Source organism: Myripristis murdjan, chromosome 4 (genome assembly GCF_902150065.1).
Source record: "Myripristis murdjan chromosome 4, fMyrMur1.1, whole genome shotgun sequence".
Taxonomy (NCBI): Eukaryota; Metazoa; Chordata; class Actinopteri; order Holocentriformes; family Holocentridae; genus Myripristis; species Myripristis murdjan.
The window spans coordinates 14,920,853-14,948,638 of record NC_043983.1 but is presented as its reverse complement, the minus strand read 5'-3'; the positions used below and the strand labels follow the sequence as shown (position 1 = coordinate 14,948,638).

Sequence of the window (27,786 nt, the reverse complement as noted above, 5' to 3'; positions counted from 1 at the left end):
AATATATCAACTAGATAAAGGTCCACTGGTAATCAAAAAACTAAACTGGAAAAAAACCTATGAATGAAAAATAAATAAAAATTTACTGCACTTAAACAGTATTTATCAGCAGATTAGGGGAAGTCCTAACATTGTTCCACAGCAGCTACACTGACAGGCTGTCTACAGAGGTTTTTTGTTTATCGGCCTCATGAGCACAGATATGGGTAGTGTCAGTGCCGGGTACCTCACAATGCCAGATTCTGGCTTGATTAATTGGTCGGCCGATTAATCAGTCTCTCTTTACAAAGTTGGATTTTTTTTTTCTAATCAGAGCCCATAGAACCCAGATAGATGTTCATATTTCAATGGAAAGTCATCGTACAGACGTACCACAGCAGAAAACGGAAATGTCGTTGAACTATATTATGACAAAAAAATTATAAGAAATTACAAAAATGTAATGAACAGCATGTTTCTCATCACAGTCCTAGCATGCAATTCCATTCCAATAACAGGAATTCAAAAATAACACCAGACAGACACCATAGTACTGATAATAATTTATTTATTTAGGTAGAGGAAGAGTCTTTGGCAGTGAAGAACACAGGAACTGAAGGTAATTTCATGAGGGGAAATGTTTTAAGTGAAGTGCTGCATGGGCAAAGAGACAATTGGGCCAGTATCACACAAGTCCAACCACGAGCCAGTCTCCCAGCGGGTCAGTAACATCATGCCTTTGGCTCAGTGATTTCTGCTTAACCCAAGGAACACTAACTAGCTGCAATGACTGTTTGGATCATGGCACAACGTAGCTGTAATCTTGGAAGATGTGCAGGAGTGGAGGACAGCTGAAAGAGAACAGTCAGCCATTTGGTCAGCGAGAGTGTTTATCTGCCAACGTGTCACTGTGACGTGAGACGTGTTGGTGATGGTGCAGTGACACTCTATGATGGTGCTGGGAATGACAGAACGAACAGAGACGGTGTGTATGGCGCAGTGTGTGAGATGAACAGATGGGAGCTTGGTAATGTTAGCGTGTGAGTGGGAGTGCTTAGCTTTTGGATGTCATTCGTGTGTGTGTGAACTGTCCCTCGGTAAAGATTTCCAAAATGAATCACAGTAAAATCTGGCACTGGCTTTTCTTCTTCTTTTTTTTTTCTCCTGACATTATCTGAACTCATTTCCTTTTCGTGTAAAAAAAAAACCGCTATTGCTCTCCAAGCCGATACACAGTTCTGGCCTGTCTTGTGATACAAAAACATATAAAAAGCAACATTAACAAACATACACAATAACACATTTACTGAAGAGGGAGTAAACCATTATCAGAGTGGCTTGCTCATTCCTCCACATTCACATCCCGTTGGAAACTCCTAGCCACTAACAAGTGCAACTCTATAGCTCAGATAATGAAGGGCAAGGAGGTACAAGTAGGCATCAGTTTTGACACATTTCGCGTGGTGCTTTCTATTCCAGTCAGTTCCCTCTGCTCCTCTGTTGTTCTTGTGGATTTGCTTTATGAACACTTGTGACATTTAATTGTAGCAATGTGATACAAGCATGAGCCAAAATTATTTAGGAAGGGACTGATAAAGTGGATAACCGGGAGGTGCTAGGGAACTGTTTCCTGGATTAGAATGCAACACAAACTGAGTTTCTGCACCCTAGAGATAGGGCAGCTAAGGCCATCTCAATATTTTGTCAAGGACTTGTTAAAACCAAGTAACGGAACCAATCAGAATGCAAATACACTGCATTCGTCACACAGCTCACAATATGAGAGGGGAAGGACACACCGTGCACACTGTGCACATGGCGAACATCACAGGTAAACAAGGCAGAGAAGGGAAAATAGAGAAATCACAGCTCCTGTCAATAAATCAGTCATTCACAATATACTGACAGAAGTCCATTCATTCATCAACGAAAGGCAACAGGACTGGACACTCAATCTACCTCTCCTTCAATTCATCCATCCATCTGTCCATCCAAACTTCCATCCATTTCTCCCTTCATCGACCACCAGAGTCGGAAAATTCAGCTACACAGACATCACAGGACAAAAGGAGTTTGTTAAAATGAAAATACTGTTGGAGGTCAGGAGTTAGGCTGCTCCTGCAATATGTGCAAAAACTTCTTGTTGTGATGAGTGGCGGCCACTTGGAGTCGCTGTTTCACTCTGTCACGGGCATTGCTAGTCAAACGTCTCTAGTCCAACTGGCACAGCAGTCACACTATACATCCGTGGTCCATAGCAGGGTCCGGGTTAGGGATGGGTGAAGGGCTGAAAGAGTGGGGTGGTGTGGGACAGTTCAGGGTGAGACTTGACTGGCAAGCTAAGAGTCAAAGTGGAGCTCTTTAAGAGTCTTAACGCGACAATTTCGACTGGGCCCATCTTGGATCCAGGGTGCGTTTATCCATTCATCCCCAAACCGCTCGGCCTCTCCACTTCATATGCTACAGTCAACATCCAGCCCATGCCCTGTATTGTTCTTGGTTGGGGGTGTAAGGGCAAACTGCTGGGTCGAAACTCTACAGTCCAGAGTCCGGCGTCACAGAGTCACTTTGCTGAGTCTGAGGGAGAGGCTGGAGCGGTGCTGCGTGCGAGGAAGCGTGGAACTACACCGGCTCCGCAGCTGAACAGGTCGCCCCACCGAGCCTCGCACCCGAAGCAGGAAGTCGAAGTTAGCCGAGGTGTTCATCGCATAAAATACATTGGCGTTGTCGGGGATCACCAGCTCTGAGAGAGATAAGAGAGAGACGAGGGAGTGTGAGCGAGATTCGAGCTTTTGTTCCACAATGACTCGGCAGTGACTGGTTCATTGTAGTTGATCATTGTGTCAAGGTTGGGAAAACAGCTGACTCGTGAAAAAGCAGACTGTTATGCTGAATTGCAAATGCTGGAGTGTGTCTAGTCATTGTTTCGAGAACTTACAACTAACTATTGAAATACCACAGCTTACTGTAATTACTGTAACTCTTGGAATCACTCTGTACATGACACATGTTCTCAAAACTGGTTAGAAAAAAAAAACAGACACAGGGGTTTTCATAGCTAAAACTACCTTTAACTGATGTGAGAAATTTGTGCAGATTCGACTCGGGACATCAACATTTATGAACTTCTGTTTGACAAAGTTTAGATCTGAAATGGCACGCAGACTTAAGCAGAATGAGCTAAATGCCATGCCTTAAATGTATCTTTGTATTATGCTGAACAAAAAAATAACTGGAAAAGTAACTATTATTCTGAGGATCCTCTAAAAGAACACCTCAAGGATCCCTGAGGCTCGATGGACGTTTCCTAAAAAGTGGTCAATATGACCGGTACTTCAAAAGTAGAGCCGTGTCTCACCTCGCTCCTCAGAGATGACCTGTACCAGCTCGTATCCGTCCTCTGGCTCCACCTCCAGGTTGTGCTTGGCCATGGCTCGAGAAATTACAGCTGGAGTCTTGTCTTGATTGGTCAACTGAGCACAGAACAGACAGAAAACTAAGTCAAAAATCTATGTTTATTTGCTGTGCTATCAAAATCAAAGCTACCTCCTCAACCTCACACATGCACCCCGCTACTCACCAGTATGCTCTTGTAGAGGTTCCCGTTGCCTTGCTCCAGACTCACTCTTATGATACAGGCATCCTGCGCCTGGGTGTTGTAGGCTGGGGGCTGGCTTGGCGAGCTAGGGGACAAGGGCGTAAGGGAGATGGAGCGTCTGTGGGTGCAGGTGGTGCCGGGGAGTGAGGGAGATGCGGGCGTCATCGAAACACTGGCTGAAGACGAGCTAGTGTCCATGGAGTGTAGAGAATTACAAGAGGAGGACTCTGATAGCTGAGGAGACAAATGAAGAACAGCAGTCACACACAAATACACAGAACCATGATCTAATCACCCATCGGTAGTCATTCGAGAGCTTGAATATCTTACAGCTGCGATAATAAAAACATAAGGGGAAATACATTTTTATGGTATAAAACTTTGCCTCTAACAAAATTAGACAGGTGACCAAGGGTGATGCTTAGCTTACGCTGCTGTAACCCACCTTGTTCTGCTGGGTGTCTGAGGCGTGTATTGGGGTGAGCCCCTCACTGTCTGAGGGGCTACTTGAGTCACTGGAGGACACACTGACAGAGTCCATGCTCTCCCCTGAGCTGCCAGTAGGGGGAGAACGTGGCATCTCTCTGACTGGAGAGCTGGCTGTCGACGAGTCTGCTCCCAGAAACAGCCTGGAGAGCCGAGGGAGTGGGTTATTAGAGCATAGAATAAATAGGTCACAGCAATCCCCTGCCCTGAAACCTCAAAAATTATACTCTGAGAAAGGCCGTCCAAGCCAAGGAAGCAGAGTTTAGAACTGGTTTCAAGCTCACTCAAGTAAGTTTCAGCTTACATCTTGTTCATTTAGATTCTATGTCATACATTTTCAGCATGTACTCACAGGCTGAGTCTCTTCACCATGCTTTTTCGAGGTTTGGGTGACGTCGGGCTGCTGTCGCCAAGGCCCTCGATCTCACAAGACAAGGCATAGCTGCAAGAATGAGATAATAACAAGCTATAAATACCATAAATCACCACCATACCACCATATAACTCACTGACTTGGGCACTGTAAGTGTAAGCTCTGAGTTAGAGAGAAAGGAAGAGAAAAACAGAGGGGGAAAGGAAGAGAGAAACAGAAGAGAGGTCACAGAGGAGCACAAAAACAAGTACAATAGAGCAGCAGGGAGCATAGGCATGACATAAGAGAAAATGGGGGATGCAAGGAGACGAGAGAAAGAAGCTTTATTGTGAGTGTGTGTGTGTGTTTGTGTGTGTGAACAATAGGCCCAATAGACCATGCACTCATGCACTAATTTGCTTTTATCTAATGGATAACAGAGAGCAATCAAGAAAAGGAGATATTCAGAGTGAACCGGGAGATGATATCTGTACCTTTCCTCCTCGCTGTGCTGCGGCTGGCTCTTGAACCAGCGGAGGAAAGCCGGGTCAGGAGACAGACAGTAGCTGTTACAGGCTGACTGGAGCAGCTTGATCTGAGCTATCACCTCAAACTCCTGCAGAGGGAGAGAAATATTGATACAGAGACAGTGAGACAGTTATCAGTCAGATCCATTTCACTTGTATCTCCATTTGAAATACACCATGCGCCTTGTTTATCATGGGACAATAGTGTGAGAAGAGGCTGCTGCAGCTACTCACCCTGCGTCTCTTCTCAAAGTTGATCAGACCACCCTGCGGAGGACACAAAGAGCACGCTGTCAGACCCCAGACATCACATACCGGCGGCTGCTTGGGCAAACAGCATTAGGTGGACCACTCCAAAAATGGCCCAACAAAATTCCTCACACACACTCATGGAAACTTACGCTCCGCTTTCTGACAGCGGTTACACAGAGACGCGCTCAGATCTGCAGAGTTATGTAAACTCTGGAGATCTGACACATTCTCTCAAATATGGAGACACACAAGTGTTACACATACACACACACACACACACACACACACACACACACAGCTCAATCAACAGGTGTTAAGGTAAGGTTTTTACCTCTACTAGGTCTGGCAAGGCTGTATCCAACATGGTCAGATCGGTCAGAAAAGTCCCCAAGTACGGTATTGTTCCTTGCATTGCTCCCTGTCAAGAAAGGTAAGATGATTTGACTTTAAAAACACACCAAGCATGAATAAACACATTAAGGGCGCCACAATAAAGCTGAAGACTTGTTTACTTTGTGGTCGTCATGATTTACAGCTGGCGAGGTAGGTTAACATAATACAGCACAGACTTAGTGCAGTGTGTAAGCACAGCTAGACATATGGGTTCATAATACTGGGGTCTCTTCTTGTGCTGCTGAGGCTAGAATTCACTTTACAGTACATTGCTTCGGATGAATGTGCTGTTTAAAAATACAATTCTGCTTCCTGAGTTTCCTTTGAACAAGACCATTCGTCTGGCAATTGTTGCTGAATCGCCCACTAAAGCCTTTGTCTCACCATTTCCTTCTGCAGCTGTAGCCTCTTGTGGGTACGTTTCTGGTGCTCTTTGGCACCGTTCTCCAGACTGGCAAACTTTGATGTGCCTTCCTGTAGAGGAAACAGAAATCCAAATTTTTTTGGCTGTTTTTAGTCCATTTAAACAAATGAATGAATGAACCTTTCCAACAATTAATCAGATTTCCAGAAGCCAGATCTAAACACACTGGGGATTTGTTCAGAGGACTGGACAAGTACAGTCACTTATTTCCCATGTGCTAACTATTAACTCATTCATAAGTTGATATTACTATTGGGATGAAAAAAAAAAAAATAAAATAACAAAATAACAGCTACATTTAACCGTCTGGTATGAAACCAGTCAGTCAATTTGAACTCACCCTCATGAGCAGCTCTCTGCTGGTCAGGTAGTTGTTGTGGTCTGAGAAAATGTCTGAGAGCTCCTCGAACGTCTGCATGCTGTCTCTGTATCGACCACAGATCAATGTTAGATTTCAGACACACCATGAGACAACAAGCTTCTAAAATAAAAGGCTGCTAAAAGGTTGGTCGTCCTGTCAAGCCCTGTGCAGAGTATGTGCACAGTTCAGAGAGTGGAGTCTTACTTGTGCACACAGGCCCATGCCCTTTTCAGCCTGTACAGAGGGTTGGACTGCAGCGCCGAGACAATAGCTCGCAGAGACGAGAAGTTCTTACGTATACGGCACTCCTGGAAAGAAACAAGCAGCAGGCGGTCAGTCATAACTTAATTGTTTGAACATCATTATGTGTACGTGTGTGTGTGTATGTGTCTCTGGCTACCTGAGCGATGTCTATCCAGCGCTGGATGACCCGTGCTCTGAGGTGCGGCCGTATCTGTCTACATTTCAGCACCGTACTGACCACGCAGGCTGCCACGGCGTTAAACTGGGTGATGGTGGCACGGATGGTGGGGGCACTGTGTTTGTTCTGCTTCTTGTCCCTCTGAGACCAGATGGAGCCCAGACAGTGGTGGGGGACCACCTTCTTAAACAGCAGCTGCAACAGAAGAAGACATTGGTGTAAGTGGAGGAAGAACATTGAGGAACCATCGGAAAAAAAAAAAAACAGAGACATAATGGGATGTAATTCAATACTACATACTGCTGTGAATCTTTTTATTGCATTATCACTATTATGCAACTATTCCCTCCTACACAGCAGACATTCCCGACACATCTCTCCACCGTTCTTTCCATCTCATTGCCCCTTCATCATCATCATCAACACCGCCTGCCTCCTCTTACCGCGTCCATGTATGTCAGTTGCTCGGCTACCAGGTCAGCCTTAAACGAAAGGAAGTCCTCCTGAACTTCAATCTCTACTTCCTCTTCCTCCCCGAGACAGAAAGAATTGTTGCCATGGAAACCAGCTGAAAGCAACCAAACAAAAATGTTCAAGACTCACAACAAACGTGACAATAAAAGAAACGCTGTGGTATGTTTGAGATTGACAGATAGGCCTAATGATTAAAAGGATAAAACATAATAAGAGAGTACAAGACTGCATACAGAAACCAATAAATAACACGCTGTTTGAATTGCTATATATTCAGATTGTCCTCTAAATAACCAGTTTGAACCGTTACCATCAGTGTCTTCACTGCTGGCCTGACTCTGCAGCTGCTCCAGCAGACTTTGTGCCCGCCTGAGGGGCTCCGAGCCTGGAAGGGTCTTCTGCAGGTAGTCGATCACTCTGTGGAGGCAGGGGTAGTCTGTGGGCTCCTGAAAGTCTTCTGGACACTGGTCCAGCCAGGCACGCAGGATAGAGGCTAAGGCACTGAGGAGAGAGAGCGGGGAAGAAAAGTAAAGCAGGGAGAAAGTTAGAGAGAGAGTTAAGAGTGCTGGCACTGATAGAAGGACAGATGTGGTGAGAGTAGTCAGGTTATGTAAGTGCTGAAAGCTGCAATAAAATGCTATCTGGAGTTGCGTCCATATGGAATCGATGGAGATGTAAGTATAATGAAAGCGGCAAGTGAAGAATGAAGATTTAGAAGTCTAAGATCTTACTTTCTGATGGCTCCTTTGGTTTCAGAGCTTTGGCATCTGTCTGTGTCTTGCTCATTTTCTTCCACACTTCCATACCTGCACAACGGAAACATGACAGAAACCATTTCAAACAACTTCAGCTTCAAAGCAAGCAGTTGCTACTAACCAAAAGCAATGTTGCATTTCACTGATTTTTCTTTAGTCAGCATGTTTATCCTTAATCCTGTTAACACACACAGCACTTTTCGGCAGCCCTACCTGTCTAGCAGCAGCTGCAGGACAGTCTGAGTGCTGGCAAAGGCTCTGTAAGTGGACAGGAAGATGGAGGTGTAGGTGAGGTCGTTGTCGCCAAACGCCGTCAATAATGTCTCCACCAGACGTTCCAGCGTTCCAGCTCGGATACTCCGGATTTTGCAGGTCTCCAGCTGGCTCACCGTGTGGCCAGGAGGCAAACGGTCCCCCTCCGCCTAGACACACACACACACACACACAAACAGCCCAACCTTTTTTACACTGCTGAACCAGTTTGAATTGAACTGAGCTGTAGTATAATGTATTGTAACGGTTTGGCTGATGTTTGCAAAGTCTTTCTTTGCTTTCTTTGGCTTTGGATGCGTGTGATTATATCTTTGCTGTAATGGTGTGTCAGTCTACAATGAACTGGTGAACTCTATTATGCTTGCTTTCATTGTCAACTCCCAGAAATCAGTAAAAGAACACAACATCATCTCAATAAATAGATTAAGTTGGACACTGAGTACAGGTACGCTCTGAAGTTTAAAATAAAGGGCATGGACAATATAATGAGAGCAGGGAAAAAGGAGGGGGAGGATGAGGAAGGACAAATGTGCCCTATATTTAATTCCGATTCGAGCAGATGTGTCCGACTATTGTGTCTACAGGGAGAGAGAGAACCAGCTCTTATAAAAAAAGGAATGGGGGAGTAAAAGAAGAGGGTGCAGAGACGGGGAGAGAGAGAGAGGCAAAAAGAAAGAGCGAGACCTTGGTGCAGTTAGCACGCTACAACAGGAAACGCTCCAATCTGCTTTTAATCACAGCGTGCCCCTCCTCCACCCGTCCCAGACAGAGAAGGAGGACAGCACAGCCAAGTTCTCCCACCGCTCTCTTCTGATAACAACTCCGTACACACGAGAAATACGCTGACTTCACTAATCACAATGAAGTGACCTAGTGCACAGTGCTATGCATGTCACACACACACACACAGGCAGAATAAACACTAGCAAACCCAGCATATATGTCTGGGAATTCACAGTACATTAGAAAAACACTAACATCATTACCAAATAGACTAGCTGTCTACATTGTTTATACACATACTGTAAACAAAGTATCAGTGTTAGTCTACAATGGTACTGATTTCAATAGCTCTTATCCACTCTTGTCTGACAGCTTACTGTTCATTGTAAATATGCTGATTTCTCAACAGAGAGAACTTTTTATTCTGCCCTGCTCAATAGAGAGCTCCGTATAAAAAAACAACGTTGTTTTAATTAGCTCTGATTGTGTGAACAGATATCAGCCCGTGCTATGGGTGCACACCAATGTACTTAGTAAGAACTGTAAAGCCTCAGCGAGGTGCGGAAGCCTGTTGCTGCTATTTATCTCTTCCTTTAATGAGCCAATGTCCTTCCCCCATGTCAGCCACATGGAGACAACAACAAAGATACAAACAAACCAACATCCTGATTTTGTCATGCAGACAAGGGAAAGCCCATCCGTGGTTTTTAGCCTCTTCAAAATATGAGAGCTGTAATGCTGTGTGCATGCAAGTTACCAAATATATTCGACTACAAGTTGCTAATGTTGCACTTAAAAAGAAAAAACAAAGATAATGCCCCTAATTTGTGGGCAAGAGTTGCTCTGTAGTTTATAATAATGCTCAGTATATCAATATAATGCAATGCCATGCTTTGACTGTGGAAAGAGAGACAGACAATTCCTTGTATGCACAACTCAAGAAAAAGCCTTTTAATCACCCTTCTTGTTATACCAGCGATTCATAAAACATTGCTATTACAGGGGAACGAGCAGTTTTGTTGGCAGTCAGGAAAGTCAGGAAATCACATGCTTTGGCTAAACAGCCCTGGTTCTGGTGAAACAGTTGATTTTCAGCAGCCAGCTCAGGGTGTTGTCTAAACTGGGAGAATTATAGCTCAAATGTTAAAACAACAGTTCTTGTGCAGCACAATGCTGAGAGACGCCCCGCAGCTGAAAGCAGCAGCCTGCGTCAAACAATGGAGTTTTAGGGTTTCACTGTTTAAGATCTGCAGTTTGCACATGCAGATATTACACAACAAGCTGGATTTCTATGGTCTGACAGCAATATAATACCATCCAAGCCCTTTCAGTGGTGCAATGCAAAGAAACAACATGATACTGCAGACAATCGACGAGTTACACAACTACATATCCACACCATTATGTACAGAGAGAGCCTAATTCATCTACATTTCTCTGTTTTCACCTCTCAGCAGGGACAGTGTGTGGAAGAGGCGTCAAGCTCTTATGAATTATTTACTTTGCAGTGGTTAAAGCACTAGCCTTGTCTCCTCTTTTGAAGAGCCGCATCAGCTGCGACTGTATCGCCATGAGAGATCAGAAGGAGCTACTCACCCCCAGCCATCTTGCTCCCTTGTTGGCTGCCTGCTGGATCTGAACCCTCTTCAGTGTCACGTTGTAAATGGCTCCCTCCTCCACTTCCTCCCCCCAGTCCTGCACTGAGCTCTGCATGGACAAAATAATAGGGAAGGAGTTACGATTAAGCACTGAATAGAATAGAATAGAATAGAATAGAATAGAATAGAATAGAATAGAATAGAAATGGAAGGAAAACAAAGATGCATTCATTTAAAAAAAAAAGTATACAGTGATTTTCTGAGAGTTAACTATCAGTTTGAAGTCAAGACAGTTTATGAGAATGGACAATAGGAAATAACTTCTGGTGAAACCTCTTGTGGAAACAGAAGAAGAGAAATCCGCACTTGTGCATGCATGTGTGCTATGCACAGGATGATGTGATATTTCATAATAACTGCGCCTCACGATATTATCCCGATAATCATCCAAATATGCTTAAAACTCTTAAACTGGCACGAAAACATACTGGAATCACTTTACCTTACACTTTGCTAAGAAAGAAATAGTTTTACTGCATCACAGATAGGACACGCATCTTTTTTCAGTGAACATCCTTTTTAGTGACAAACAAACAAGGACATATTCAGACTCTCACCAACACTACAACAACATAGGACTGTTCTGTTAACAAGCGAGACAGTTTTTTCAAGTCACTCATGTGAGGATAGTTCCGATTATCCTGATTTATAATTATCCCCGATGATGGAAATTCACCGCAATCAACTTTTTGTGAGTTTTTTTTATTGCAATCCACAATAAAATCCTAGATTGCCCCAATCTTAGCACGTGCACATCCATCCACACCACTCATTAACACAAACTAGAAAAAGAGACTGAAGTGCAGTAAAGCAACAAGAATGAGGGTCTTCCCAACCCCCACTCCTGCAGTAAGTCAGGCTTCCCTCCCTTTCTCATTCCCTGTCTCTCTATCTGTTTCCCGGTGTCCCTTTCTCCCTTTCCCCATCAGTCTTACAGTGCTGGAGTCAGAGCTGGAGTGCTTCACTGGAGCTCTGCAGAGCTGGAGATGAGAGCCTGAAGGGATGTGGGCTTTCAATCATACCCCAACATTAAAAAAAAAAAAAAAAAGAAAAAAAGAAAAAACAACTGAGCTCTGCAGTGTTGTTTTCTGTCTGTTAAAATGTGTCTCAGTCTGTCTGTTTGTCTGTTTACCTGACATCCACGGTATCTTCTACAAAGATAATCCAAGAAAACTTCATATCTAATCTGTGACTCTGTACAAACCCAGAGAAAATGATACTCCAACAAAAAAGAACAAATTAAACCAAATCATAAAGCGAGATGGATTGTATGCATCAGGCAGTCTGGGAAACATATGCATCGTGTCTGTCTCTGGTAGTAAATCACTGTACCGACAAACTGCTGAGTGCATAAATAAAAACAGAGAGCAGAGTGAAACCAACATGAGAAAGCTGCTCAGCCAGGGACTAACCGAGCCAGAGATCCATCAGAGAGCTGCACCAACACAGAGGAGATCAGCATATGGAGGGAGAGACAGTGACAAAAACAGAGAGAGAGAGAAAGAATGGCCACATCTAAATACAACTCATATCATGGCCAAGTCCACATACACACAATGAGCAGCCAAGATCGCTCTCACTTGTCCCCACTTTCCCCAATTTAAACAGTTCAATGGCAGTGTCCACTTTCTCTGCAAACAGAAGGGACGCCAGCTGGAGGTCATGGGTCAGAGCCACCGTTAACAGGCTCAGTGGACGGTCCTGAAAGCCAGTGGCACTCAGCCACGACTTGGGCTGTAGTAGAAGCTGTGTTTGGGTTTGAACAAAAACACCTCATGCAGAAACGAAGGAACTCACACCAAATAATAAACACCAAGAGGGAGGGAGAGAGGAGACAGGGGCCTCTTACCATAGAGAGAGGAGTTTAACAGACTCTGACAGATAAAGCCAGCAAGCATGTCTGCGTTTCCCATCCATTTCCTGAACAGTGCTGCCTGTCTCGCCGCGTACCGTGCCTGTCTGTCTCTTCACCAACATGTCCTCCTGTGTGTCTGCTCCCTACCCTGTTCACCTACCTGCCTTTCTGTCAGCAAATCTGCCTGAAAACGGCCTGCCTCAGTGCCTCCCTCTCCCTCTCTGGCTGCTGGCTGCCGGCTGGCTGGCACAGAGACAGATAAATACATCAGTCCATGAGTCATGCAGTCCACACTCCCAAAACAATAGCAGGAGGTCTCTCTGCTGGCCGGCTCGGGCTGCTGAGTTCACAGTCTGTGCACAGAACCCACTTTTTGTCAGCCGGGGGAGCGAGAGATGTTTTTCAGAGCGGGGTTTAAAAAGCTCTGGTTGCTTTGTGTACCAAGTTTGGGGCTTTGGGGTGAACCAAAAGCCCCAGAGCTAGGAAGGCGTGAAAGAGAGCCCAAAACAGTTACTCTGCCATGGCAATATTTCTATCCACCGACGGGACAGCGGGTCAGTCTGGTATAATCGGATATATAATGCAAGCAGGCCCATTGGAAACCTCACAAAGTTCGAGATGAGTGAGTTGACAGGGTGCGTGGTATATGGAATGACCTCAAGTGAGACATAAACAGGACATGAGTTGTTTACTCTCTGCACTCTCGGGCTGCACAGATAGGATCCATCTGAGGAGGATGCTCACAAAGTGGACAGGGAGGGAAAAAGAGAGAGAGAGATACTTCCATGCACAAATAGTAATAATCCGAAACCCCCTGCCCAATCCCTCCCCCCAAACACACACACACACACACACACACACACACACACACACACACACACACTGCTCCAGACCGCATCAGAAAGCAGTGGTGTTTATCAGCAGCGTGTGAAACAATACTCTCGAGATAAGGACAACAACAATGTTAGAGCTCAGACACCGACCTGTTGCCTATTGTGCCTGGACTCAGCTGGGACCCGAGGAGAGAGGGAGACAGAAAGAGAAAGAGATGGCCCCGGGGCCTCGCCGATTGTTCCCTCTGTGTTTCACTGCGGGCCCCCAGACAAAAGTTTTCATATTCATAGTCAGGGAGGGGAAACCTAGCGGATCGAGTTCATATTATTCTGGCGGAGCTGGGTTTTTTTTTTCCCCTCGTCTTTCCATCTACTTTGCGCGACAGCTTTGCGCACCAGCAATGTAGATTACGATGGATTTACAGCCAACACGCCATAACAGAGAGTAAAAACAATTAAAACTCACTGTTCAAATTTATACCCCGCACGACCCCCTCCTCCCTCCCCCCTCCCCTCTGCTCTCTACTTTCCCAAGCCTAATAGCTTTACACCCCCCTCTCCTCTCCAGCCTCTGCCTCTCGCTCTTAGAGCTGACTTCTTCAAAACCACAAAATCAACAGCAGTCCACAGCATGGAAATGGAAAAGACTTTTTTTTTCTTTACCATCTTAGTTTTCCAGGCGAATTTCATGGTCAGCGTTTCTCTCATGTTCCGGGGACAGCATCAGAACTCGGGAATAGTCCGCCAAGAAAAGAAGGAAGATGCGTTTTTATATTCCTGAACCCTTGGTAAATGTCCTTTCCTTCACCGCCACTACACACACACGCGCGCACACACACACAAACACACGTCCGATCCGTCAGAGATCTCTTTTCTGCTGCGCCCTCCTCTTCTCCAAACTCCAAATCCGCCTCCTCTCTCTTTCAGTCACCCCCTCTTCTACTGAATGGCCAAACCCCTCCTCCTGCACTCACTACGGTCCCTGGAAACTCCTCCTCTTCTGCTTTTTCTTTGCCATTTCCATCACTCTGACAACAATGAATGTGGTCATACGTAGGGAAGCGGATCCGATGCCCATTATTTGCGTAATACCAATGGTAATACCCGAGAAGTCGTTTTGAGGACGACAGAAATGTTTACAGTTTGAAAATATGCTGTGGTAGTGCAATGATAATGCGTTTTCACAGTCAGTTTTGATTTTGCTTTATTATTATTCGGGAAAATATACAGCCATGGTTTTCAGAAAGTAAAATGGACCTAAATCTTGTCAAATAAAAATTTTAGTAGTGGTATAGAAATCAGCATCAAACCAATCAAATTGTTTTTGATTGATTTTTTTAAGCTTACATAATACTGGTCAGAAAATGAGAGGAGCATAAATCTTTGCGGTATGAAAATGTGCTTTAAGTTCTTCTTTTTGTTAGTTTTTGTTCTTGTTTCCCATCTGGATGGGGATTTTTATTTTTATTTTTATTTTTCTTGATCGTTATATAGAAGTAAAAACTTAATACTTCTCGATATCTGTGTTTATAGTGACGATAGTGCTGACGATGACCAACTGGATGTCATACAGCTGTAAAAAGTGTGTTATGTTGTATCAGAAGATGGTTGATTAGACTTGGACCAGAGCAGAGCCTTTTTGGGTGCTTTTGGGATAACCCTTGTAGTAAAGGTCTTCCAGGTAAGGTTCACTGCCTGGAGCAGTGGTTCCTAACCCAGTCCTCACGGACCCCCTGCCCTGCACGTTTTTGTGTCAGCTCTATTGTCTCACACCTGATGCATTCAAGGGCTTCATGCTGATTGGTTGAAACAGATCTACCTGAACAGGACATGAAGGGGCATGGGCCTTAACTGGGTCAAGTGTGTAAGAGTAGAGCTGGAACAAAAACCTGCAGGACAGGGGGCCTTGAGAACTGGTTTGGGGACCACTGTAGGACCTAGAACATACAAACTCTTCAAAATCTGCAGTATGAACATAACTACTGTTTTATGTTTCTTGTTTTGTTTTGCCAGTTTTCTTACTTTAACAAACAACAGGTCCATGCCAAATAACCCTCTTTATTCTAGGTGCCCATTTTTCTATTTACCACTACATTACTGGTCCTGCGTCAAAAACATTAATGTACTGATTTCAGTTCAACGCCACACTGGATCAACAAATTTTATACTACTCTACTATTACTACTACTACTATTTGAGTATACCTTAAGGAAAAGCCTTTGAATTGTTAACATTTTTTTTTTTTTAATCATTATCAATTTTTCCCTTAATGTAAGCTTCAGAGTGGGAAAACAGGTGGGTGGGTTATGCCACAGGTCAGGGGTTGTGGTGGCAATGGAAGTGGAGGTGATGGGGAGTGATGATGCATTGTTAATTTGCTATTGTGTATGCTGAATTGCACCTTAACTGAAAATGAATAGTTGTTCACACAAAAGTAGCGATTCCATCTGTCAGCGCAGGAAATGATGTAGGTCGTAGGTCTCTTGTATGTAAAACAGCTGCAGCCACATGCTCCATGCGTGGGACAATACAAGGAAGGCTGCAGATGCTGTCACCACTGTGCATTGTCAGTGTCAGAACAGGACAACGGCAGTGTGTGAGAATGGGTCACACTGTTCCACTATGTGACTGCACACGCAAGTCAGACGGCCCACTTGTGTGAATAAATGGGAAGATATGAATCGAGCGTTGACTCTGTGAGGGGTCTTTATGCACCAACGCGTGTGGTAAATCTATATCAAACATGGGCAAACATTGGTTCATGAGTTTTCAAGTTCATTTAAAGTCTGGTGACTAAATGTCATGCACTCCTCCCACTGACTGAGCCAAAAACACAGAGGGACTAGAGTCAGAAAGACTGACATGAGACAATGGGAACCTTATGATGCTATAGTCTGCCTCAGTGGCTCGACCTGCTATGGCCTGCTTTCTGGTGAGTGTGTGTGTGTGTGTGTGTGTGTGTGTATGTGTGTGTGTGTGTGTGTGTGTGTGTGTGTGTGTGTGTGTGTGTGAAATGTACGTGATATGCCTACCTGCTCTGCTGGGCTCCCATAACACCAGCATGTAGAGCCAACGTCACACACAGCGTCAGAGACTGTCACACACTGCACTACATCAAGTAAGGTACATGCACACAGACACACGCACACACGCACACACACACACACACATAGACACACACAGATAAATGCCATCCAGCTTTGGCGTCACTGCTCCTTCCCAGCCTCTGCAGCCCTGCAGCAAGGGTGGCCACGCCGCAGGGTCCCTCACTCCTTCTTCTTGGAGGACTACAGAGCAGCGATGGACTAGGGAATCCCCCTGTGTCTTTGTGTGTGTCACTCTATATGGTTATGTGTGTGTGTGAGTATGTGTGTGTGTGTGCACAAGTTCAGGCTGCCTCACTGGCTGTTTATCTGGCCAGGCTCCAGTTCCCAGGCTGGGCCGCCCTGGCGTCCACATGGGTCTCCAGGGCTCTGGGAAGCCCAGAGGGGCAGTGGGAAGGTCATGACCCAAAGTGACCCCTGGTTCTGGCCCTGGGGGAATGGTGTGTTGATCTCACAGGGGGAGTGATGTCATATCTCTGTGCAAACAAGACATCTGACAAATGTGACAGTCTGAGCGGTCTAAGTGACGGATGAGCAGATGAGTGTGCGCACATCAGAGGCTGCAAGCATTTTCAGTGTAATATCAAAATGAGGAATTTTGTCTTTTGCTCTGGGGTTCTGGCACATGAAAAATATCATAGTGCTGCTATCCTAATGGAACCCACCAGAAAAAGTCTTTTAGGTCTGGCCCATGGTTACTTTTCCCATAACTGTACCATTTTTAAGGTGCACTATGTCAGACTGTAGAGAGATGAATTAAGTGGGGGACCATTTAGAGTCAATTGACAAAAGAAGTGGAAAAAGCATGTAATTCATCAGTGAGTCAGGCAATTATAATCATATGCACTCAGCTATCAAATTAAGTGCATTCCATGTTTTTTTCAGTTGATTTTAAATGGTCCTCACTCAAATCGGCCCTTTGCAATCTGGCATTATGCACCTTTTTTATTAGGTGCACCACAAGATACAGAAAACGATAAGTGCAAACAATTAAATTAACCTTTTCTTTCCTTTTAAATGTGCAGGGCACAAGACTGATGCAAAGACTTTCAGGGACAATGTTACTCCCCTCCTTCCCCCCTGCCTGAAAAACTCCAATGGAAGTAAAGTAAGTTGCATTGCATTGTGCACCTTTAAGTAAAATCCAACTTTCCATTTCTCTCAGTGAGAATCATCTCATCAGATTGCCAGTAGACATTATAAGAACAAAAGTGAATACAATATATGAATATAACAGTAGTGAATAGCATCCTTTCACCGCTATGCAAGGCAACATTTTCACCTTGAGAAACCCTGGAAAAGGTAGCAAATTGTCCATGTGGCATTCCTGCAGTGTAATATAGGCCTATTTCCATTAAAGCCTCCTTTAGAGGACAGATGGGGTAATTGTGTTCAGGAAAGTCCTTGATGATGACAACACCATTTTTCATAATGTGCCATCCTGCCATTATTGAATTTCCCGAGTACTCTGTCTTCTCTGTACTACGAGCTCAAAACAGAGAGATACAACACAGAGAGAAGGGGACAAAAACAGGAGGAGCACCGCTTGCTCTGTTATTGCACCACTGTGGGGAAAAACGCACATTCCAGGAAATCTCCCACTTCCTGCCTCCAGCCTCCTGACTCCGGCGAGGCTGCTTGTCCTCATACCTGACTGGCTGGGGAGCCTCGCTAGCCTGGAGCACGATCATAAAACCATGCCAGAGAGGAGAGGAGAGGAGAGGAGGAACAGTAGGATAGAGAAGAGGAAGGGTGACAAAAATGGGTTGCCAGATACAGGCAGACAGAGCAGGGGAGACTAAGAACTCAACAACTCTTTGGAGACCATAACACAGGCATAACAGACACCAACAGACACACACACTCACACACACACACACACAACTGTACACAGGAACACAGAGCTGTGAGTGAGATAGTTCTTGTGCAGCATGTTTAATGTTTCCATGTGCCCAAGATAAGAGGATCAACTGTCAGAGAAAGTGTAGGGCACTGTCGAGTTCAGCTTGAAGAGTCATTATCTATACTTGTGCGTCTGTTACAGTGTGGGAGAGTTCACAGCACAGCCAGAAACTGTGAGAGCGGCCATTTTGATGGAAACACAAGCATGACACAATAACAGGACCATCTGCGGCTGGCTTGCAGAGAAAAAAGTGATTTCATATTTCAGACTGGAAAGAGACGCCCCTCAGTGCTTTCCTTTCTGCTCGGCACAAGCAAACAGAGAGGAGGACGCTCATCTTTTCACCCTGTGAGAGGAGTGTTGGCTGTGACTGGAGCCAGAGTCTCCGGTGGAAAGTCATTGCATAACATGAAAAATTAAGAGGATCTTAAGAGCATCTCTGGAACAACTTTGCCCGTAAAACACACGCAGACATAGCTGATGCATACGCATTTTCATCAGTGCTCTCATCATCATTCCTGTGTTTTGGATACCAGGCATGTATCATGCATAGTAATGTACACGTTTATTCGGGGTCATGTGTGTCTGTGTGTAAAAAGGTTTAAGGTTTATGTGTGGTTTGTGGGTTTGTGTTTCTAAAGCATACTGCCCAGTAGGGGGCAGAATTCATAAACCACCATGTTTATCCAGAGTCAGCAGTGGGCTCTGCCAGACCAGGCCAGTACCGGCCAGCATGTATAATACTGGAGCAACAATGCCCGAGGAGGCGGATTTATGGTGCGGAGTTATGATGATCTGCTATAACTCTATAAAACCTAAGAGCTGTGCAATCAAAGTTAAGTGGTTTGGTCTTTGTTCAAGGGCACTGAGGCAGCCACCATGCATGTGTGTCTTATTACTTAACAGTTCTTTGGCAACTCAGATCAATGAGGCAACTGTCAACAGATAAGGCAGCGACAACCGATAGGAACACAGTAGCATCAGCAATGAAGATGTACACAGATAAGCACATGCAAAGTCTCTTTAACTCACACAAACTGTCTCTCTCTCTCTCTCACACACACACACACACACACATGCACACAGCTGCATTTTCCTTTTGTCACTCCCTCCTTCCCGCTCTCCTCTCTGTTTCTCTCTGTTCTTTGGTCTGTTGGATCCATTGTTCACGCAGGCACATTAAGGACCTCTTCTGCCTCTCTCCTTCCCTCTCCCCCTCTCCTCTCTTATGTCATGTCTCTACTCCCCTCTGATCTATTGTCCCCGCTCTCTTTCTCTCCCTTCTCCCACTCTCTCCCCCGGTTCCCCAGAAGGATGACATCATCACTGTTGCCAGTAAAGTCCAGTCCTTCAGATAGAGACCCCTCCTCCACGCTTTGCACTAAATCACAACTAACCCGGCAAACAGCAAAACACTTGGAGGAAAGCGGCACTGTAGAGCCGTCAGAACTGCACTCTAGTTATTACTGCAACTGTTATTCAATGAATTTAACTCTAAGGCCTACAGTTGTACCTGAACACCAAATGTAACATGTTTATGCAATACAACAATTAATTTTTGTGGGGCATTAAGAGAAACAATACTAAATGAATGAAAAGACATGAGCATGAGGCATACATTTTTAGAAACTCAAACTGTATAGCTGATATGTGAAGAAAAACACATATTGTAGGCATTAGGAAAATGATACATAATCTGTCTTCTCTGACAGAGACTTGTCCCATATCAGCTTTCAAGGGTCAGCTGGTCTGACTGGCTGCACCAAAACAAGGATAATCCTCTCTAGAACTATGATGACTCAAGTGGTATGCAGCTTGTTAAGACGAGTTAAGGTAATTTCAGGTGTTCCTGCATTTAGGAGTGTTATGGTAGATTAGGGTATTCCCAGTCACCGCCACAGCCGCCCCACCCTCGTGGGCCCCAACCATGACCCCCCAGCTCTAAGCCCTGCTAAGCCCAGCCTGAACTGGTCTGGACTGGCCTGCCTGTCTGTCTGACCCCCTGCAAGTGAGAGAGGGACCATCTGTTCCCCAGGAGATACTACTGTAAGATATTGCGTACAAAAACAACACACACCGACAGTGTAGCTGGTAACTCGCATCGCATCCAACGATTGCATGGCTGTATAACGCCACAGCCTACTAATTTTACATTGATGTTTATCATTCTCTTAGTGTAACAACTAAGAAATGAAGAATGCATGTATTTTAGGAATTGTTATCCTAAGCAAAGCGCATATTGTAGGTGTTGGATGAAAACAAAGCAGTAGCTATATTGCAGCACTGCTAGATGCAAACTTTGCACCAACAGCCAAGGTATCACTGTAACATAACATCGTATAAAAATTTACTCTTTTACTTATTCTTGTAATATAGTCAGTGTATTTCCTGTCGCTGTTTGTTGTTTTGACCTGAGCAGAGTTAAATAGTAACATGCTGACACACCAGGCTGTGAGTGCTGACTACCCGTATTAGTAACTGTCCTCTGGACACCAAGCAGCCCCCAGCTTTACCTGCTAATGCCACACACACTCACACACACACACATGCTCTCTCTCTATCCCCCCCCTCCACATACACAGTCACACAAATACACACAATAATACACACATCACAATGCCAGCTTGATCCTAGTCATGCGTCCTGGCTTATACTGCATACCCTGCATGAGCGGGAAAAGCAATGGAGAATGTAGGGTAGCGTGTGTGTGAATGTGTGTGTGTGTGTGTGTGTGTGTGTGTTAAGAAACATTAGAGGGGCCCACAGAACCACACTCATCTGCTACCAGACCACACACACATGGACTGGTGATCATTGACTGAAGCACACACACACACACACACACACACACACACACGCACACACGCACATGCACACACGCGCATGCACATGCACACACACACATCCAATCCATCAAAACCCAATCAAAGAAGCGTGCGGCACATATTGCCTTCTGCCTCGTGTCAGCCTCACCCCACCCTAAACCCCATCCCACACAAGCACACACACTAATAAACCAGCACAAAACACACACCCATATCCATATGGTGTGTGATGAGTTTCTGCTCCAGTTGAGCGAGCGGCTCCTGCGGTGTTTGTGGCCCTGAGCTAGACGCTGTAGTGAGAGCGCAACACTCGCCACCGTATTGACTCTTGACACCCTTCCCATTATGTGACCTAATTAGGCCTAAGATCACAATATGAAGCTTTATAGCATTGTGGCATGACCAGACAGCATGACATGCTAAGGGTCACCCAAGTGTGTAAACACCATCTTAACTGGTCCACTGACTGAAATGACAACAAAGACCTGGACTTTGGTGAATGGGGATTTATTGGTTGTTGTGGAATAGTGCAAACTGGGGGAGAAGGAGGCACAAGTGCAGTATTGTACCATATAGTGCCCCCAACTGTGCCTTGTGTTATCAGTGATTGAATTTCTCACCTTATTGATGCTTAATGGGTTAACCGAGCAGCCTGTTTCTCTCCGGCCTACTTCACCAGCTAAACACCAGCTGCGCCAGATCACCAGATCTCAATGAATATAAAAACATTTAGGGATTATCATATTATCATATCATTGTGCACAGAGAAAAAAACTGTGTTTGCCTCATCACAAGCTAATAAAATAGGGCAATTGCCACAGAATCCTGGCATGCATGTTGATACATGCTTTGGGCAAGATGAATGAATCACTTCATAACACATACAACTCCTCCTGCCAAGTCATCAAATGCACGACATGCAAGAGTGTAAACCTTTAGCACGGAAACACTGAGACGTCACTGAGCAGAACGCTGGAACGTGCACTTCTCTGTTCAAATACGAAAGAAACGGGAAGAAGGAGTGCGAAGTCAGCTTTCTTCCTTTTCAACGGAAAACACGGCATCATCTAAATTTCTCTGCCTCTCGCTGTCTTTTCTCGGTTTATTTTTCTTTTTTTTCGCTGCATGTTCTGGAATTACTTCTGCATTTCTGGTGAATGACCCACTGAGGTTATTGAATTGTCCTCATGGTCACCGTAGGTCACCGTGTGTGCGTGTGTTTTGATGAGCATTTCCTCTACCGAAGTTTATTGATCTGCCTGCATTATCACGCAGCTGCTTTATTCAATTGATCTATCACCAACTGAAAGAGAGCTGTATCAAAGCACTACCTACCTCCAATGTTCAGTATTAAATTACAAAACAACAATGCACTACAGGAACTCACTGTGAAATGCTGAGATTTAAGACTTTCACTATAGTGTGTGTGTGTGTGTGTGTGTGTGTGTCAGTTATTATGGTAGTCTCAGTGTTCAGCATGACATGGACCGGTCAAGTGACACCTCAGCGTTCCTCCCTCCTGTGTGGCCTGAACTGTGGACCTGACAACTGTCAGCAGTGCGATTAAAGAGATACAATCAGCCCAATCACTGGTTTTATGGCTGGCCTGGTTTCATAACCTCATCTAGGTGAGGGACAAAGAAAACTGACAGGGTGGAGAGCAAGAGAGAGGTGGAATGAGTGACATTTATTCCCTGAGAGCAGATAAGGCAAAGTCTCTAGCCAGCATAGCCTGGATGGACTTACAAAATAAGATACATAACAAGTATACTGGTTATGCAATGATTATTCTTTATCACAAGAATACTGCAGCTTGTTTGAGTGTTTTTCTGCTTTTACAAAAAGCAGGTGGGAAGCTGCAACAGAAAGGAGGGTGCAACAGTCAATGTATGCTCAATCAAATTATGTAATTTTGAAACATATAAAATTATCTAGCCCACTTCCACTTCAAAGATTTCCCACTGATGCCTTTATTCATGCTTATGTAATTTTATTAAATGCATATGATCTCTCCGGTCTTGCTTTGAGGACCCAATAAAAATAGTCACAAAGACGGCACACTGTCTCTGACATCCAAAGACCACCATACAAACTGTACAAGTGTGTAAACCGACACTCACAGTGTTAGATAATGGTTACAGTATGTCTAAAGTTTGTGTCGATACTGAGTAAGGTATGTATTTCTCTCTCTATGTGTGTGTGTGTGTGTCTTTCACAGGGTAAAGAGGTTGCCCTCCAGCTTCTTTACCAAGAGGAACAATTGACGGAAACAGTCCTGTGAGCGGGGAAGACACGTCAGCCAGGATGTCAGATAGCGAGAGGCTGAAAACACCAGCTTCACATGTCGCAGTACTGATGATCACTGCTTGAATAAAAATAATGCTGTGATAAAGAGGAACTTGGTTGATCCCTGTGGTGAAATTCGCCTTTTGCTTAACTCCCCTTCTTCCGCTCGAACAAGGAGGTCAGGGGTCGGGGTCAGCTCCAGAGCAGCAACCTCAGAGCTTTTAGGGACTCCGTGCCTTGCTAAAGGGCACTTCAGCATGTTGGATGCTTGCTGACATGAGAGCTTGAATCTTTGCCCTCTGGTTGAAAGATGGCATCCCTACTCACGACCTCATCCAGTGCCTTTACATTAACAACAAAACATATTTTCCCAGTAACGTTATCCTCAATATATGAAGGCAATCATACACAGATTATCACCAAAATGTTTTTTTTTCTCTCGCAAAGACTAGAACAAGTTGTCTCCACAATCCATTCTGGTGTTTGTTTGTTTTTTTCTTTTCTGTTGTATGTGGTGTACTGACTTGAGCAAAATTCATTTCCCCTGGTGGACAGTAACGAACATCTATCTGTCATCTGTCTATTGATGGTAATCACACTCTTACGAGCAATCTGCAACCTTATAGGTAAATTAAGAAATACTCTTATTTTGACATTTAAAGTAAACAATATCAGTGCGTGCTCGCTCTTCATTGTGGCTGATGCTGGCTGACGTAATTATGACACTTAGCTCTGAAGAAGAGTGAGTAATGCCTGTTTCTGTGAACTCTCTGACCAGTCAGCGAGCCCGAGTTCACACACTGACCTGCGAGCGGTAGTTACAGTGACTGTGACTGACAGTCACAAGATGTCAACTGTTCTCCCTTCCGGGTCACAAACATTTACTGTCCAGTTAGTGTTATTGCACGATGAGTTGCAGGCCCGTGTGCAACTTCACTGAACTTTCAATCACCGAGAGGAACACGACATACAGTATTAAGAGCTGATCAGCTTGAAAAGCGGTGGTTTGTGCGCATGGATGAAAATAACTAATTGTGTTTAGTCATGTAATTGTAACTGAGTAGCCTTTTGCGTACTTGTACTTTTGTGAGTATTTTTTTTTTAAAGTCAGCTGACAAACCTTGCAATAAGCATGAAATTTGATGGTCGGATCTTTAGACTCAACTGAAAAAAAAAAAAAAAAAACATGGAATAAGTCCATTATATGAAGGCTAAGTTTATATGGTGCTTATCGTTGGCCTGACTCACTGTGAAGTTACATGCTTATTCAATGTTTTTACCAGTTGAGTCTACATGGTCCTTGCTCCAATCTGCCCACAATTTTTACTTACCTGCATTTTAAATCCCATCCAATACAGAGTACAAATTGATCATCACATATTGAGAAATTGTGGAGCTTTCCACTGTGAACGCTCAGTCAGCAGAGATGAGAAAAGTAATTTGGATTTACATCGTTGGTGCACCTTTTTTTTGACAGAGGTACTTCTACTCAAGTGAAACATCAGCAAATTAAAACACTCAAGTAGCAATTTCTAGTGCACTTTCTATTGCCGGTGTTGCATGATATTTTATTTTGACCTCAAAATTAGCTGTATTGACCAAATGTATTATACTGGGGAGGTGTTTATGTAGAGCAGCAAGAGGCTGCAAACCACAAGGATGCAGGACGTGTCACTAGAGGTTAGCTGTCCATGTGACCACCAGCCTGTCCAGACCAGCCACAGCTTTGCTTTCCTTTAACCCGAAGCAACAGTCAAAGACCTTTCCTTCCCTCTCTCTCTCCCTCTCTCTCTCTCTCTCTCTCTCTCTCACACACACACACACACACACACATGCACACACACACAGGCACATGGACTCAGATAAACTCTCCCTCTCTGTCTTTCTCTTCCTTTCCCATTCTGCTGTTTCCTCAAAAATCAGCCCCAACATCCCACAAACAGACCTTGGAGGAATAACAAATACTACCCATCTATCTGCATTTTTTTTTTTTTTTTTTATTATTGTTGATAATTACAAGCGTTCTGCTTTTTTTTTTTTCTCTTTCTGGATTCTTTTCTACTTTTCCATGTCAGCATCTCCTTTACTGTTTTGAACACATTTGTCTTTTTTCAATGCTGCATCATTCTTCAGCCTATCAACATTTAGGACAATTTTCGACGTTAAATAACATTGCATCACCTCACCTCTGGCTACGGTTGATACTGTCTGTCTTCTGAGGTTTGAAAAAAAGAGAAGGAGGACGGACATTGACGAGAAAGCTAACATCTGCAAAATTGTTTAAGAGGACTGGAATTACCTGTGCTTCCCCGAACACAAAACGAAACAAAGCAAAGATTACATGGAAAAGTGGGGTTTACTAATGAACGCACACACTCTCAGACACACATACACACACACCCACACACACACACACACACACACACATTTATTTGGTCACTTTGGAGGACATTACATAGAGTTACGTTCATGTTCTTGACATGTACCCTAAGCCCAACCATAACGACTACATACCTAACCCTAACCTTAACCACTAACTCCAAAAAGCAGCTTTTTCCAAATGGGTACACGGCTTTTGTCCCCAATTGGACAAGCTGTCCCAAGTTCCTAGGTCATAAATCTGGTGTGTCCCCCCGAAAGTAGGAAAAAACAGACCACACATGCAAACACATACACACACACAACACTATTCTAACACACATAAAATGCAGCAATCACACGCACACGCGACTTCTTAACAAGTCATTTGATCTCATATTCAGTCTAAAAATCTTGTCTTCATGTTGAAGAAAGAAAACGACAGTTGATTGGAGAAAATTATGGAGACAAATTTGATTTGCATTTGAAACAAGTGGGATGATCTTCTCCCACTGGCACATCCTTTCACTTGCTTGAAGAAAAACAACATTTTAAGATTGAATATGAGACTAAATGGCATGTTAGGACATTTAGCAGAGCACCCATCCTATGCACATGCTTGGAGACAGAGGCACCCAGGCATAATACACACACACAGACACACTCAGCACATCCTCATGCGTGTACTGACCCAGGTCCGCGGGCTGCTCTCTGGGGAGCGTGGCTGGTACCTCTGCAGGGCGACCCCTCCCTCCCCCTCCAGCAGCAGGGGGCTGTCCAGGCCGGGACAGTGGTGCTGGGGCCCTGGGGGCCAGGGCAGCAGGGTGGCCAGGGGGTAGTGAGAGATCATGCTGACCGCCTGGATCAGCGGCAGGGGTGACAGGGCTGGCAGGACATGCTCCAGTCTGGAGGGCAGCGTGGGTGACGTCTTTCTCAGGATGATGACTTCTTCTGTTGCAGTTTTTTTTCTCTCTCTCTCTGCTGAGATTGATGAAGAAGCAATAGAAAACTGCTCCTGGGGGATTTAAGTGTAGAATTTATTTGAGGATTTTAGGCTGTGGAGTCCAAGGTGAGGAAGCAGTTAAGTGAATATAAACAGAGCTGCTCAAGGTTTTTGTTGCTGAGTGGCAGCGGTTTGGCCTCTGTGCAGCTGATGTGGTCAGATCTTCTTCTCTCCTCAGCCTGGTTGTAGACTGGACGTGTCCTCAGCCCAGAGGTGTGAGGGATGATTGCTCTCTTCTCAAAATTGGCTGACTCAAACTTATTTTCTATCTTCCTCTCTGTTTTCTCTCTTTTTTCCCCCACCACCTCGGCCTTCCCCTCCTCTTCTAATTTCTTTTTTTCTCTCTCTCTCTCTGTCTCAGTGCGCGTGGAGCTTGGCTGGTCCAACAGCTCTTAACCACATGAGTGATTAAAGTCTATTGTCTCTCTCTGCCCTTCTCTCCCTCACTCCCTCCATTCGTACTGCATGGCCAGAAGGGGAGGAGTCAGAAACTGTAGCCCAGCCCCTTAAAAACTCTCCAGTGACCGGAGAGTGTGACTGTGGAAGAATGTGAGGAGAGGAAAGAAAGGCAGGAAAGCTCAGATAGAAAGGAGGGTGTTGAGGAAGAGGTTCGAAGAATTACTAACAATAACAGACATTTTTCAGGATATATGGTCTTTTTGGCTTCGTCTCAAACTTCCTTTGAAACACAAACTCCAGTCATTAAATCATCAGGGAGTCCAAATATAATCACTGTGTTCCTCACCGCACTTTGCCAAACACTGTCCCGAGTCTCCCCACAAGTGATTTAGTCTCAAATGCAGACTTGAACATCTAGTTTTTATTATAAGGAGCAAAACAGTCTGCCAGTGAGATAAGATAACCCCACTTGTTTCCAATGCGGTTTTACGTGTTTCAGGTATTCTGGCAGCAAGTATAAATACGTTGAAACAAGACAGAATAA

General features: G+C 44.6%; 1 protein-coding gene across 2 annotated transcripts; it reads right to left on the bottom strand.

Annotated features, from left to right (window-relative positions):
• Window positions 1-1,115: 1,115 nt before the first annotated feature.
• Window positions 1,116-27,160, bottom strand: rgl1 (ral guanine nucleotide dissociation stimulator-like 1). 2 transcript variants are annotated; one of them, XM_030050035.1, is made up of 18 exons: window positions 26,532-27,160; window positions 10,615-10,725; window positions 8,236-8,444; window positions 7,999-8,073; window positions 7,578-7,768; window positions 7,237-7,361; window positions 6,773-6,988; window positions 6,577-6,680; window positions 6,352-6,436; window positions 5,972-6,061; window positions 5,526-5,612; window positions 5,177-5,209; window positions 4,910-5,031; window positions 4,416-4,505; window positions 4,023-4,206; window positions 3,560-3,811; window positions 3,338-3,452; window positions 1,116-2,722 (listed from the first exon to the last, which is right to left on the bottom strand). In XM_030050035.1, the coding sequence occupies exons 1-18, from the start codon at window positions 26,688-26,690 to the stop codon at window positions 2,535-2,537; spliced, it is 2,436 nt and encodes an 811-aa protein (XP_029905895.1). In that variant the 5' UTR covers window positions 26,691-27,160; the 3' UTR covers window positions 1,116-2,534. The 2 variants fall into 2 exon arrangements, with proteins under 2 accessions (XP_029905895.1, XP_029905894.1); XM_030050034.1 differs by lacking the exon at window positions 26,532-27,160 and adding an exon at window positions 14,028-14,308.
• Between the last annotated feature and the right edge of the window lie 626 nt (window positions 27,161-27,786).